Below are 15,699 nucleotides of genomic sequence, written 5' to 3' on the forward strand. Positions count from 1 at the left end.
ATTTAACAATAGAAATTATTGCTGGTCAAAACAGACCTTAAGTGAAATTCGCCCTTTTCAGAAGGTTATGCCAAATGTGTTAGAATATAATTTGAAAGTTGTATCAAAGTGAAGGACTGTGGCAAAAGGGGTAGAATACTGTCCTAAATTGGAACTTTTAAAATGTGTTTATATCAACATGAGAAGATGTTGGTATAATCAATATATTATGATATATGATGCTGATTTCATCAATAGCAGATTGACTGAAGATTGAAGGTGTCGATATAATCAATAGCAGCTGAGCTGGCTACTCAGGGGAGAGTTAATAAAAATGTATTAATTTGTACTATTTTTTTCAGAGCTTCCTCTAGTCATCTGTTCTGTGTGCAGTAAAATATATATCTGATTATTTTCTATGCTTTGCTGAATTTTTTTCAATGAAGTAAAACCTTACATTAAGCAGATGCTTAAAAGCTAGTTTGGGTCATTCATGAGAACATTTCAAGGAAGGAAATATTACTGTCTTAAAAATGAAACCTGATAGTCAAATTTGAAAGAAAAGGAACAAAACTGAGAACCTGGAAAGAGGTCAAATTCACAAGAGAATTGAAATGTTTTTTTTGCTTCCATCGTGTTCTATACTTGCCAGAAATCAGGTAACAGCAAACAGCAGCACAGATATTCAACACTCCCCAGTGTAGACACTGTGGTGACTGATCTCACTCTCAGAATCTGGGATATGGGGCCTCATTTGGAACTAAGCACTTCAGTTATTTTAATTTCCCACTGTGTCTGGTGTTGTTTCTAATAACCAGCATTACAGGGCTTTTCCAGGGGCAGGGTGCTGTGGCAGTGGGAATGAGACTGCAGCTGATGAGCCTAAACAGGAGTTTGGAACTCATCTGCCACATTTGCTTTGTTCCCTGCAGGTCTCTGAACATGGACTTTGAGAATCAAGACAAAGAGAAAGACAACAGCAGCGCCGCTGGGTCTTTCAATGGCAACAGCACCAATAACAGTAAGGGTCAGCTTTACTCCTTACCCTTCCTGCTTCACCTCAGTGCTGCACTCCTGCTTCACCTGTGCATGTCTGTGAGCTGCTGCATTGCAGATTCACCTGGTCCCAGGCTGTGTCTGGGCACTCCCCACCTCACTGAGCTCTGACACTGCTGTCCACGGCTGGGTCGTGCCTGTGGAAGCTGAATTTAAAACATCAACATAACATTTCCAGAATGCATGAAAACTGCATGTGGCACAATTTGTCAGGTTTGACTGGAAATGGAAACAGCTTTACTTTGAAAAAAGCCACCCCACAGTCAGGAGAAGGGAGTGTAATTCCTTTTTGGCTGGAGCTTATTGCTGTGGTGTGTTGGCCAGTCTGTGAGCAGGGAGTGATTGCAGGGTGCGCTGACAAATCCCTGAGGAGGATTCACCTTATCAGCAGAGAAACTGAAGCAGAGAGTTCACATGGCTCTGGGCAGCTAATTTATAATGGACAACAAAGTATGTGTCTGCACACTGTCTATTCAGAGTGGGATTAACATGTCAGCTCCTGCATGGTGACTGTCCCTTCTGTGATCTATAAATAGACTGCAGGCAGCTTGGCCATCTGACATGCACTGTTTTGCAGGTAAAAATATGGAGCTGATCAGTTAGAGTGGAACATAGCGTGCACAGTGTGTTGTAAATTCATACTTGAGTTTAACTGAAGGCAATTTATATTGCCATATTTTGAGAAAAGGCTCTAGAGTGAGTTTCCCAGAGTATAGAAGGCAGGAGTAAGAAGCCCTGTGCATGAAACTCTGAATGCTAAGCTTGTTTTGTTTAAAGCAAGAAGCATAGCTTTAAAATGATGAATGAAATAACATATGTTGTTCGTGTCTCTTGCTGGTTTTATCTTTTCTAATGTAGACTCTTGGAATTGAAACTGTTGTCCCAGCACTGCTTCTGTTGGCAGCACAGAGCAAAGAGGTTGCCGTGCTTGGTGATACAGCAATGAGCAGTTGAGGCTTTTGGCATCTGGGAAGGAAGAGAAGACAATCTGGGGCTAGGGAATGAGCACATTAAGGGGATTAGCTATCAAAATGATCAGAAATTAAATGAAGAACTCTGACATTTAGTGCTGCAGGCACTAATTCCCAGATGCCAAGGTGGTGTGTAGTGTGTCATTTCTGGGTTTTTGTTTGATTTGGGTTTTCCCTTGAGAAGTCAAGGACATGTGAATAAATGTGCTTTCTCAGAGCAGGAGGAATCAGATCTAAGTCACAGATTAGAATTTTTGTGTCTTCACACTGTCATCACTGGACTATCTACATTGCACTTTACCTTAACGTGCCAGACCTCAGCAATGTAGGAATCCCAAGTGACTGAGTTCTTCCACCTTTTATTTTTAAAATTTATTGTGCTATTTATGCTTAAGAGTAATAGATCATGACATGAACTAGTAAATGACATGGCCATGTGCAACTGTCATGACTTGCATGCTTTTTGTTCAGCTTTTCTTTTATGAAAATGGTTGAATATTTATAACAGATACTAAGTTGTAGTGAGTGTATTTCATGTGTGTTTGAGGTTTTTCAACGTAATCAGATACATCGATAGCTGAATTGTACAGGTAACCTGTTATTTATATGACTTGCCACTCTTAACAGGAAAAAATAAAATAAGACACATCCTCACACAGAAACACAGACTCACAACCTGTGTATATATTTACTTGACTGTGTATGTCTCACGACCCTGAAGGCTTATCCTTCAAATCCTAGGATTGGCAAAACCAATCATACAGCAGTGTTTAATTATTTTAGGATAACACAGTTGATGTCAAGCTGGTTTTGCATCTCTTCTAGGTCTTAGTCTTGTATTATTTTCTATTGGTCACTTACCAAGTGACTACTTCTGATGCTCCCTATTGTTACTTTAGTGCTCTACCAGTAGTAGTGTGTCTTGTCTTTTTAATTGAGTTGCTGCTCATGGCTTCTTTCCCCCCCCGGGATCAAATGCAAATATAGCTACAGAGACTGGTTACTTGGAATTTGTGGGGTTAGGTGGACTTCTCAATTTTGCTGGTAATTCTGAAAACTCAGAAATACAGTAAAAGTTGTCCTGTCCCATGATTAACATCCCTGGTAGTCACACTGCATGGCTGAGGTGAGGGAAATACTGAGAAGAAAATAATTCAGTATCTCTGCCCTGTTTGAAATTACTGCCAGCTGTGAAACATGAGCCTAAATTTGTGTTGGTTTTTAGCAAAAAGGCAATTACAGTGCATTTCACTGACCTGGTGGTTTCATAAACAGGTAAACGACTTGGGTATTTTTTGAAAACTACCCTTTATTGTTAGGCTTGATATTATCTCATGATTGCAGCCTGTGATGGAATTGAAGAGCTTGGTGGCCTTCACCCAAGTGGCATTTGAAGCTGTTGCTCCCTTTGCATGAGCTGGGTCAGCCTAACGCTGGTCAGGCTTTTCACCTTGTGTTCAGAGATTAGGTAAACCTCACATATGCTCCGTTCAACACATTTATGTGTCTAAGTGTAAAGTGATTCTAATCCTCAATAATGTTAATTTTCGTAGCTTGTCATTCATTCTGTCTATGGCACGAGCTCAGACTGAACTTTCAGCTCCTGGGTTCTGCAGAGCGGGGCTGTTGCAATGCACGTGCAGCTGGAGCCTTCTCCACAGGCAGCTCTGCTGGGCTCAGAGAGCACAAAGTAGTGCACTGAGAGGGAATGTGCTGTCAGAGCCCTGCCCTGTGCTGGCCAGGCTCGTGTCCCTGTGTGGCACCAAACAGGAGCTCAGTGTCCCCCTCTCTCCTGCAGGTATTCAAACCATCGACTCCACCCAGGCGCTGTTCCTGCCCATCGGAGCCTCCGTGTCTCTCCTAGTTATGTTCTTCTTCTTCGACTCAGTTCAAGTTGTCTTTACAATATGCACAGCAGGTGACTAAGCTTCCTTCTCTTTATAAGACTTGGAATAGAACAGAAAGTATTGATATAATTAAATATTGTTGGTAAGAATTATAATACATGTCACAGTACATTAAAAAAAAGAATAGTCAGGTTTCACAGTTGTATTTTCATGTCTGTGTAGCTATAAATAGACAAGTGTTATTTGAGAAGTATTTTCCACTTAGAGATGTGCTAAACCTACTGAGCTATAAATTGCCAGAGGTCTAAACATGCCCAAATGTGTTATTTTGCATGAAGTTCACTTGTTTATAAATTGGTGCTCAGAACTGTACATGGTACTTCATAGGAAATAACTTTGAGGATCCTGTCCAGAAACTTCTTTCCTACTGTAATTTTGGTTTTGCTTTGATGCAGCTTTTCTGTTTCCAGTCTCACTAACATTTGAATATTAGTCTTTTGCACTGCTTGAATTTAAAACAAAATTGAAATTTACCTGCAAATAAGTTGCAGATTCTCCAGTCCTGTTTAGCATTAACATTTTGTCTTTTAAATAAATGCCAGGGCACTGCTTTTTGGAAAACTTTGGCCTATTGATCTTTTTGCAATTCTTCAAGAGACCAGCTGCTGTTGAGAGTAGCAAGATTCTTCCTACTGCTCCAGATACACAGCAGCTTCTAAAAATTTAGTCAGTCCACATACTGAGTCTGTGAAGATTTTTAAACTCCTAAATACCTCTCATCCTCTCCTACTTCACTGCAGGCTTTGCCCTTATGGTTTAACTCCTGAGCTGTGCCAGCCTCTTAATCAGGGCTGATGTTGATGGGTGAAATTTAAATCCCTAGTCTTGAGACTCCTGTCTAATTCTGCCTCCTGTAGAGACCTGTTGAATTCTGCTTTTATAACTTTGACCTATGACACCTATGTTCTTTCCTATTAAAAAAATACTTCAGACGGATTCTACTGTATGCTAGATATGAGGGAAATATATACAAACAAATATATAAGATGTTACAAGGAAAGATTTATGACAAAAGAGGAATTTTAATTTGTTGGGTTACTGGTCAATTTATTTTTTAAAATGACCTTGGGATTTGTGACTTTATTTGTAACATTCCTGTGTGTAAGTAGAGGACCCTGTGTCCCTTGGGGCTTGTTGTAGGTCTCGGGGGACAGGGGGTCAGTGCTCTTGGGAATCTTTATTCTCAAACCCGATTTTATGGTATGTTCATGCTCTTCCCTCGGGCTTGCATCAGGGGCTGTCATCAAGCCCAGAACCTCTGAAATGCAAAGCTTCCTCAGAGGCTGTACTGCAGGATGTGGAGGGACTCTGCTGGAGTTGTGAACCTGGGGCTGTGGAACTTGGTCCCTCTGTCCCTTGAGAGGGACAAACCAAGTTCAGGTCATGCTATTTTACATCCTCTGTAGCTAGTGGGGGCTGATGTGGGGAACTGCTAAATTACAGCTGATGTCTGGTTTCTTAAACCCCTCTCACATCTTCCTCTCACAGAGATTTGCCTTTCAGGGAGCAGTCAGGAGCAGGCGTAGGTGCAGCAACAGCCAAGGCCAGGACCCAGTGCTCGGCGGAGGGCAGAGCCCCAGAGCTGGCATTGCCTGCAGACAGGAGTTAAGCCAAGGGACTCCCGACTGAAGCTGGAGGGGGCGGGAGCCTCGGGGCTGGAAGCCTGAACAGTCGGGAGAGAGGCTCCTCTGGGAGCGGCTCCTCGCTGCGGTTTAGCTCCCGCTCTGAACGGGCCCAGCGTGGGGACACTCCGGGGCAGGAGGTGCAGGGTTCCCCGCTGGGCAGAGCTGGGGGAGAGGAAAGGGGAGGAGGGATCCCAAGGGCAGAGAGGGTTGAGCCTGTGCTGGGGGAGGCAGCGTAGGGAGCAGGGAGGGCAGGCAGGACTCGGGTCAGCAGGGCGCAGGGTTCCTGGGCAGTGTTTTTTTGCCAGGCACCTCCAAAAAGATTCTTAGTTGAGTTTGTGCAGAGGTGCCATGCTGTTTGTTGTTTCCCTACCGCTTACTGGTTTTCTTCCCCTCTCTGAAATACTGGTAGAACTGTGAGTTTTCATGGTGCTGTTTGTATGCAGACAATTTTGAAATTCTCTTTTTAGATTATTCGAGTTCTCCTTTTTTTTTTGTTTCAAATCTTCCTCCCCCCAGAAGGGAAAAATGTGATTTGACCGAACAAATTTTTCTCCGGTTGGCTTAAACTGTGTAGAGAATGGCTTAAACTGTAAGACAGTGTTTGATTCTTTCCCATCATCTTCATTTGAGAAGAGAACAAAAATCCCTTTTAAAAACCAGCAACAAAAATTTTTAAAGGAATAAGTAGAGGACAGCACAAAGATCTGAATTGCAGCATGCAAAAAGTTCCAAGACTTTGATTTTCATGGCAGTCTGTTCTTGCTGCACAGTTTTGGATGTGTGCTGCTGACATGTCTGTGTCTCCACGCCCTCATGCTCCATCCTTTTAAACAGTCCTTTAAAAAAACTGGAAGGAAAAAATGATTATAAATACCAGCAGTTACTAAATGTTTTTACAAATATGTGGGTGGGATAAGTATGCTGCTTGAAAAAGGAAAATGTTTATGGAAATAGTCTGTTCAGATATTTATGTATTTTTATCATTCTGTTTCGAAAACCTAAAGCACTTTATATTTAAAAAAAGTGAAGTTGCCAGCTACTGGCTCTAAGTTATTTGAAGTTGTACTGTGTTTTAGTGATGAATAAAGAGTTTTGAGTGAGATAGGGGAAAAATTACTATCAGAGTTAAAAAGTGGAAAAAAACCCCTCTGTTATGCTGAGTTAGTCTGTGTCATATGTTGAAAAATTGTAAGAAAATCTCAGAACCAGTTTGTAGTAGATTTTTTTTTTACTCAGAATATGTGAAAACTGTTTTTCTTGCTGACATGATCATGAATAAATTTAAGACTTTTTTTGGGGGTTTGGGGATGGGGCATTGCATTCCTTTGAGAGCTTTTGTTTTATTTCAGTCTGAAGGCTCACTGTTGTGCAGAAAACCTCAGAGCTTTGAGCTGCTCATGCTGGAATAATACTGAGCATATGATAATAGGACATTGTTGCAAGAGCTTTTTCAAATTGGAGAAGCATGTTTGTGTACTGTAGAAATTAGGTCTGAATGTCCTAATATTACCTTTTCTTCTTTTCATAGTCCTTGCAACAATAGCTTTTGCTTTCCTTCTGCTCCCGATGTGCCAGTACTTAACACGGCCTTGCTCACCTCAAAACAAGTAAGGACTTGAGCAATCCTTTGCTCCTCTTCTTGTGTCTTGTATTTTTTTCTTTTAATAAGAATTCTTTAATAAGCATTAACCTCAGGGCTGATGTTTGTGCATATTTTTTGTGCCAACATCATGTTTCCACTGTGAAAGTAGGAAGCACAATTTCTGCAAGTCACTCACACTTGCCAGCCTGGGAAATGCAATACCATTACAGGGGACTAGATTTCCCAACAGTGGTTTTTAATAAGTTTGGCTTCTTTTGGCTGAGATTTTAGAGTTTGGGATTTGGCGTTGGATTTTAATGTTTGCTAACATTGGACTCTGGATTTTAATGCTCTTTTGGAGACTGTAGTTAAACCAATGGAAATTTCAGTTGTTAATGTCATGTTTTGAAACTAATTTTATTTTTTAACCTTGTGATTCGAGTTCATGTTGCTAAAAGTACTATCTTAGGTGGTGCTAGGAATGTTGGCGATTTCAAGAGAGGTGCCAAGATTTACAGGATTTTTTTTCCATCTCTGCAGTTCATGCTTTACACATAGTATTTGAATGTCATGGAAGCTTTTATTTTGTTGTTGTTTAGGTACCTATTTGTGGCAAAGGAACTTCCCTTCAGTTGTTCTTGGCATCTTTCATCAGCAGTTGAGCCATGTTCCAACAGTGTCCATTTTCTGTTCTATAAATGGAAACATAAAGTCTTCCAGCTGATGTTTGTGTGTTGTTCTAGGATTTCCTTTGGCTGCTGTGGGCGTTTCACTGCTGCTGAGTTGCTCTCGTTTTCTCTGTCTGTGATGCTTGTCCTTATCTGGGTCCTAACTGGCCACTGGCTCTTAATGGATGGTGAGTATGTGAATTAAGGGGTTTTACTGCTGGTCTGTGTGTCTTCTGACACATCATTTGCCTGGTGTTGATGGGTGAAATTTGCTAATATTAATGGCTTGGCTGCTGAGCTGTGTGACAGACTCCCTGAAGAGCCACTGCCAGGAACATGCCAGGGGAGTGCTTGGAAGACCTGTTTTTCTGGTTTGTAAAAGCTTCCAGGGAAGTGCCAGAACACTCATGAAAGATATTCCGCACCTGTGTGGTGTAGGGTGAATGGCCACATTGAGTTAAAGATGTGTGGAGACAGTGGTTGTTTACGAGTCATAGCTTGATTCTGAAAATCTGGTTAATTTTTGGTGTGCGTCTTGTTTACCGGTTCCAATGCTGAAATAATTTGTTGTGAGGCAGCTCCCAGTAGCTGGTTGGCTTTGATCTCTGCAATGCTTGCCTTGTGTGGTGAGATGGGCAAAGCTGGCAGGCAGCCAGCTGGCTTGAGGGTGTGATTTATTGGGTTTCTTTCATGGTGGTTGACCTGAATTCACAGCTTACCATTCCAAAAAGGAGCCTTCGTCCTTCCCTCCCGCCTTCCAGATCTCTTATGCTAGCTCTGGCTCTTAGTTAATCACATGGTAAACTGATCCAGCTCACTAGAATGGCAGCATACTTGGGTTTTACCAGCCTATTTTTCTGCTGCTGCAGTGAGATGAATTGGATTATTGTGTAGTCAGGTATGTGCTAAATTGGGCAGAAGGTAAACGGCGGCATGATGGGATCTGAGGGGATGGAGTGGATAGAATAGCAAAGGCATGAAGGAGTAGCCAGGAGCAGGACCTCTGCTTCTCAGCAGTGTCAGGCAGCTAAATTGGCTTAGGACATGGTGTAATGGCATACTGAGGACGTGCTTGCTTGAGGAAAAATTGCTACTACAACATTACCTGCCCTTGAAATTGTTTGTTACGATAGAAAGCATTCATCCCATCAGCTTCCAGCTCCTCCTAAATGAGGTAGCAGCAGCACATCCTTAGCACTGAAACCTCTCATGGCACCATCATTCTTTCTTTTATACGTGGGCACTATGCTTCATTCATGGTTTGAACTGCTTTAAAAGTCTCACCTGTTGTATGAAAGGGAAATACCTTTTAAAATACCAGATGGTAAATGAAAAAATGCAGACAAAGCCTGTTTTGTGATAAGCAGAGTAGCCTGCCATGAAATCACGGGTGACACTTGATCTGCAGGAGCTGCAAAGCTAAAAGGAATGTCAAGTGTGGATTTTGGCAGAATCTGAAGAGTTGCCTACGCCGAGGTATCAACAGAAGCATTTAGCTAAAAACAGTGGTTTTTGTGAGTGCTTCAGTCTGACGTGGTGGACTTTGCAGTAATTAATCTACAGAACTCTGAGCTGCTGGTGCAGAGTCGTGTCTGGCTTCTATTTCTCTTGGAGACTTTTTATGATTTACTGAATTGTGTTGCTGCTGTCTTGCTTTGAATTATTTTATGTAGTTTATTAAGGGAACTTGAGCTACTGTATAGGTGATCCTCCTGTCATTTGTTCAAATCCAATTAAATCAGCGTTTGCCAGTGACACTAAACAGGGAATAGCTTTTGTTGGCCTTTGTCAAGGAAACAGACTGGAGCTTTAGACCTCATCCTGTGCTGCTGCATGTGGGATCCCATCATCTCTGCCTTCTCTGTGACTCAGTCTTGGAGACGCCGGGGACTCCTGTCCGGAGGGCAGCGCGGGCAGCTGCTGGCTGTGCCCGGCCGGGACGATGCCCTGTTGGGGCAGAAGATGAAGCGGGTGTTGTGGACGGGCTGCTCATGGCCCGGGCGGGGCTGGAGGAGGAGCTGGAGGAGCGGGGCGGGTGTTCCTTCTGAGCAGCAGCTCCTGGAGAGCCCTGGCTGTTCGGTCGGGCTGTGCCGTTGATTCTGTCAGTGTGAAAGAGCTTTGCAGCTCGAGAGCTGAGGAGAGCACGGGAAATACTTCTTGGTAATTGCCAGTCCTTACAAAATCGAGGTGTGGCGAATCTTGCTGGAGCAGCCTTCGGTGCACAAATCCCACCCTGTCCCTGCCTGCACAGCCCTTGGTTGAAGTGGTTCTAAAGGCAGGGACGTGTTACAGGGCAGAGTGAGCCTGTCCTGGCTCTGGGGGGTTGTTCTGGCATGTCATGATGCACCTTTATAGGTGTTGAAATGCTTATTTCTCAGAGCAGTATGTTGGATGACAGAATCACCAAGGATGGTCACTGTTCCCTGGTAAAGCCTGGTTAAAATAAAAACTTTCCTAAATAGTGGGCAGAGCTGGAGATGTACAACAGGAAAATGCTACAGATGTGTGGAATATCTGTAGCTACAGAGTGAATGGCATGGTCACAGATACCCTGGGAGCTGCTGCAGCAATTGGCCCTTACTCCCTTCTTTTAAAATACACTTCCATCAGATCAGAGCTTCGCCTGGCAGCCTGTGGGGGAAGGTAAAGCCTCCCTCACTTACACAGTGCTTTGTAAACCACACTCAGCACCAGCAGCATCTTGGAGCTTTCACCTGCTCTGGATGCAGGAGAGCTAGAAAGCTGCCAGAGAGTCTGATCACATATGCAAGAATATTCTTAATCTTCAGAATATCCCTGTTCCATAAGGAGTGTGTTTGCAGGGACTCTGGAGTTAATTTGTTCTGTTAATTGATAGTTAACTCCTCCAGTGCTTTCTTATTCAGCCTTGTTAACCCATTGCCCAGCATTTCCAAACCAGAGCTGCTGGTTGTGTGCTCTACCTCTTTTTCTGTCTTTCTCTCATCTTTGGCTATTTTTTAATGATTTGCAGTATATTGCAGTGAAGATCTGCCTTATATAGTTTGTCAACACTATGCATGAGCTTGGATAGGGAAGCTGGCTTCCATTTAGAGGAGTCCATTGACTGCACTTTGGCCCATATTACTTGTACTTGCTCTCGGGCATTCTTGCTTTGTTTTTTAAATTTACCAGTGTTTCTTAAAGCATTTGCGAAACTGTGTAATTATTAGCGTGTGTGTTTCACTGTCAGCTGAAGGATTTTTTCCATCTTCTTTTCTACCCAGTATTTGCTTAGTTTGATGCCTTGTGCATGTGGCTGTGTTCATTTCAGTGAGAGAGAAATGCAGTGTGTGAACAACAGATAAAACTCATACTGGTTACAGTATTTCCATTTCTCATTAATTATAACCTGGAAATCCTCTCCTAAATATAGGCTTGCTTGAGCTATTATTAACACTGGCTTTAGAGAAACCTCTTTGATTTAAAACAGTCTGATCTCTTGTATTTGCTCTTCTGCTGAGGAAGTCTGTAACTCAGGGCTATACTGAATTACTAAATGCAGTTCTTTTTTCTGCTGCTTCCTTCCTGTGTCAAATTCTTTACACCTCAATAATTTGCTCACATTTTGTAGCTAGTTACAGTTGTGCAGCGTGACTCAGAGTATATTCTGTGTGTATGTCAGTGACCCCACTGCTTTGTCAAAACTCGCTGCTGTGACGTTGGGGCTGTGCTAAGGTTGCCAGTTCTCAGGAGATCAGGTGGGCTTGGCAGAATTGCTGGGATGCAGCCCCTGGCACTGCGGGCAGCCACGCTGGCAGGAGGCCCAGGGCATGTTTATCCCTCGAATGTATCCCTTGAATGGATGGGTTTGGGTATTGGGTGGGTGGAAGATCTCCCCAGCTTTCAGGTGAAACACAAGTGGGAGGTGGCTTCACAGCCCCATAATTACAGCCTGAGAATCCAGAGGTTAAATTGTCCATTTTGGCTGAGTCCAGCTGTCACATTGGTGGGCACGAGCATAATGAATTGGCTTCCCCTGCAGTTCCAGTTGGCAAAAATGGGATTGTAACTTCTTAAAAATTCTGTGTCATGTTAGACAAAGACATTTTGTTGACAAATATGATTGACTGTAATCTGATCGCAGCAGGGCTCCATTATTCCTCACAAATAGACTGATATCATAGATGAAAGCTGATTTGTTTTTTAAGATTTTTTGGTTTATTGTAAGTATTTCTTTGGGGATTTACTTGTAACCAGTAGAAATACATTCAGTTGTCCGTTGAGTATCCGTGGTAGATGAGGCTGGGCTCAAAGAAGCAGGCAATGACACAAATGTGAAAACTGGGTTTTTGTTTAAAATCTTACCTTCCTACCCTGACAATATTTCCCTTGGTACAGAGTAAAAATCTGAGCTGTGTCTTGTTGTTTAGCTCATTGATCTGGCTGAAAACTCACCCTTAGGAGGGATTAGGAAAAAAACTTACCCATATTTTTTTCCTCTAAGCTTTCACACGCATTTTGGTTCTTGGGAAATCCCGGATATCTAAATGATGACATTTCATAGTATTCAGGCAGTCTTGCACAGTCTTGCCCGTGCAGAAGTTTGGTTTGAGTGGGTTTTTGTCAGACCAAGTTCTAACAAGTCATGTAACCTTTCTGACTTAAGAATCAAGGATCTTATTTATTTTATGCATTTTTTTAAAAAAACAATAGAGGAAAAGTAGAGGCTTGTGTTTGGGGCACGGAGAATTCAAAGTTGTTTTGTTACCTCTGTTTTAAAGTGGGTAGCCAGGGTTGTACAGGGGAGATGGAGTCTCTAGGACAGAGGACACGGAAACATTTCTTTGTGGTGGGTGCTGGAAGTTGAGTGGAACAGGTGGTTGTGCCTGCGGAGGGATCTCTGCTTCCAAGGGGACGTGTTTGCAGTTGGCTGCTGAATGTATTTTGACTTTGCTTAACCCTGGTAAGAAGAATGTCACTGTCTGGAAATGGTAGGCAGTCATCCAGTGCATGCAGAGCTGCACAGGTGCAAATAGAGGCTTCTTTGGGATCCTGGAGGAGAGATACAGCCCTGGGACTGGTGTTTTTCTGTTTGTTCTGCTATTTTTAATGAACTAATGATGTCTTGCATTTTGTAGCTCTGGCTATGGGCCTGTGTGTTGCAATGATAGCCTTTGTCCGGCTGCCGAGCCTGAAGGTTTCCTGCTTGCTGCTCTCTGGGTTATTAATTTATGATGTCTTTTGGGTAAGTGTTTGGTTTGGTTTTGCTAAAACTGTTTTTATGCTCTGGATTTGTAATTGGCCTTGGGCCCGTTTTACTTGAATTCTGCTGGTATGACGTTGAAGAAGTTTGGCAAAGCCAGAAGACTGGCTCCACCACTCCATTCTGAGATGCTGAATTCTACAATAAGATACAGAATTATTTCCTTGCTAATTATTTAAAATAAAGCATAAATAAGATTAGAATATTTTGACTTCTGCATATTCGTAAAAAAATCCCAGAATTTTGGAGCTCAGATTTTGAAAGCTGGCTGAAGATGAGAACAAGCACTTCCCACACACAGAGCTGTGTCCACACTGGCACAGGGCACGCGTGCTGATTTGTGATTAGCATGAAATCTGCAGAACAGGCATGCGAATGGACTTACAGCCAGACAGGTTGGCATAAAATCTTAGTGCCCTTCTACAAGAAACCTGACAGAGTGTGTTCTGTAATAGCAAGAGGGGTTTGTTTACCTTTGCATAACACCAAGCACTGACCCAGGGCAGCACCCACTGACTGCTCTGGCAGCCAGAAATTGCAGTGGGATGGGCTGTAGCATAAAAGCCTGTTGGAGAGAAGGGCTGCCTCATTCCATTTGTGAGTGAGCATCATGCTCACCTCTTCTCTGTTCTGCGGATTCCTTCCGTTTTCACGGTGCTGTTATCTGCATTTGTCATCCCACTATCTGCTTGTTGTCCAGATTCTTTGCCAAACGATCTCAAGACATTAATCAATATCTTGATATCAAAAAGTATATTCCAGTTGTTCTTGAGGATTAATAGTGTAAAAAGCTCTATCTGAATTTTTGAAATACATTTTGCCTTTTATCATCATAAGGAAAATAGCCTTTTCTCAAGTAGCAAAGCAAAAATAATTCAGCTTGAGTTGCTGTGTAATTGCAGTTTGTAACGTCTGATTACCTCGCTCTGTAGGTCTTTTTTTCTGCCTACATCTTTAACAGCAATGTTATGGTGAAAGTAGCCACACAACCAGCTGATAACCCCCTGGATGTGTTATCCCGGAAACTTCACCTGGGACCAAATGTGGGCAGAGATGTTCCCCGTCTGTCCCTGCCTGGCAAACTTGTATTCCCAAGGTAAAAGCTTCTTTTACTGTAGTACATGAGAAATGTTTTCCCTCCTTATACTTAGTAGTACTAAATCTGTTGGAAAATCCCTGTTTAGTCATTCCCTCTTCATGCTAAAGAGGAATCTGATGAGCAGTGAGGACTGGACACTTTGCTGATTCACAAGGGACCCTGACTGGGATAAAAGGTGCCCTGTTCAGAGCAGGATGCACTTCTCAATGTTTGTGAGAGTTCTGCAGCCTGATGATTGCTGGTGTGACCTCACACTTAAAAGCCAAAGATATGAGGTTTATTATAACATCAGAGCAGTCTGAATTACTGCAATTGCAGATGATTGGGAAGGGGTTGGAAACTGATCTAAGCGAGGGTGGCTTACCACGCAAGCACAGTCCTGAAGGGAGATTATTCCACATGTCCCTGCTCCAGGAGTTCCCTGGTGGCTCACATCTGTAAGCAGGCACGCCCAGGGCCTGGGGGGGCAGTAACCTCAGTGCAGCCGCAGCAGGCAGTAAGTTTTGTTGGGGTAGTACTCTCTTCTTGTTTCTTTGGATGTTGGGATGGTGAAATTACAGAGATTAGAAGTTGATTGTCTGCAGCGATAAAACCAAAATTGATCACTTTGTCACCTTTGTGATATGAAATCACAAAGTTGACAAAGCTGAACAATTCTTCATGAAAAATATCTGGAATTTAAGATAATGGATTATTTTAGTTCTTAATCTTTTTCACAATTGGCTCTTTTCTGGGAATCTGGCAAGACTAGTTTTGTGTTTAGTCTGAATGTCCAAACTGGGTGTACTTCCTTGTTTTAGATCATGCACGGGGATGAAGATGCACTTCAGTGGTGATCAAAGGGCCAGCTGCTCCCTCCCATCAGCGCTGAGGAGGGACAGCACGGAAATACTGGGTCAATGGATCTGTTTCATTGAGGGATTTAAGGGCAAAGGCAGCTTAAACACTGCTGGGAGAAGGAAGCTGGTTTGGAGCAGTGTCATCTCTGCCCAAATGGGTTTGTGTAAAGCTGAGGTGGTGAAGAAATCACCGAGGAAAACCTCACTAGCCAGCACCGGATTCATGTGCAAGTTTGCCGGTAGAAAGAGGGGCTGTGCCAAATGAAGCTCGAAACCACAGTGGAGGAGTCTAGAGCTTGTCACCTTTTGTTTTGGCCATGAACCCAATTCCAGTTCCTCTTTAGTTCCACAGGCAGCCACTTCTCCATGCTGGGGATTGGAGATATTGTGATGCCAGGGCTCCTGCTCTGCTTCGTCCTGCGTTACGATAACTACAAAAAACAAGCCAACAGTGATTCCTGCGGTGGCCCGGGACCAGGGAACATCTCTGGGCGTATGCAGAAGGTCTCTTACTTTCACTGCACACTTATTGGCTATTTTGTAGGTGAGTAATTAGTAATTAGTGAGTAATATTAAGAGCTGCCTAAGTGAGCAGATGTGGGATTATTGTAGTAGGTTTAAAAGATGATGAAAGCAAGTGTAAAGAGGCTTTGAGAGGATGCTTGGTTATGTTCTTTTTAATCCTCCTTTCTTTGCATTTATTGGCATGGTCTAGGGAGAAAAGCCCTTCTATAGTCTTCAAGATTTTT

The 15,699-nt window shown here is 42.9% G+C and overlaps 1 protein-coding gene across 3 annotated transcripts in view; it reads left to right on the forward strand.

Annotated features, from left to right (window-relative positions):
* Positions 1-15,699, forward strand: part of SPPL3 (signal peptide peptidase like 3) — a 56,240-nt gene that overhangs the window by 37,469 nt on the left and 3,072 nt on the right. For 2 of the 3 annotated variants that reach the window (XM_038152426.1, XM_038152424.1), the window contains exons 3-9: positions 912-1,006; positions 3,805-3,924; positions 7,067-7,145; positions 7,864-7,976; positions 12,888-12,994; positions 13,945-14,108; positions 15,295-15,494. In XM_038152426.1, the coding sequence (XP_038008354.1) occupies positions 922-1,006; positions 3,805-3,924; positions 7,067-7,145; positions 7,864-7,976; positions 12,888-12,994; positions 13,945-14,108; positions 15,295-15,494 (868 nt within the window). In that variant the 5' untranslated portion in view covers positions 912-921. The remainder of the gene's footprint in view (positions 1-911; positions 1,007-3,804; positions 3,925-7,066; positions 7,146-7,863; positions 7,977-12,887; positions 12,995-13,944; positions 14,109-15,294; positions 15,495-15,699) is intronic. The other variant, XM_038152425.1, reaches the window with a different exon arrangement.

Source organism: Motacilla alba, chromosome 15, assembly GCF_015832195.1.
Source record: "Motacilla alba alba isolate MOTALB_02 chromosome 15, Motacilla_alba_V1.0_pri, whole genome shotgun sequence".
Classification (NCBI taxonomy): Eukaryota; Metazoa; Chordata; class Aves; order Passeriformes; family Motacillidae; genus Motacilla; species Motacilla alba.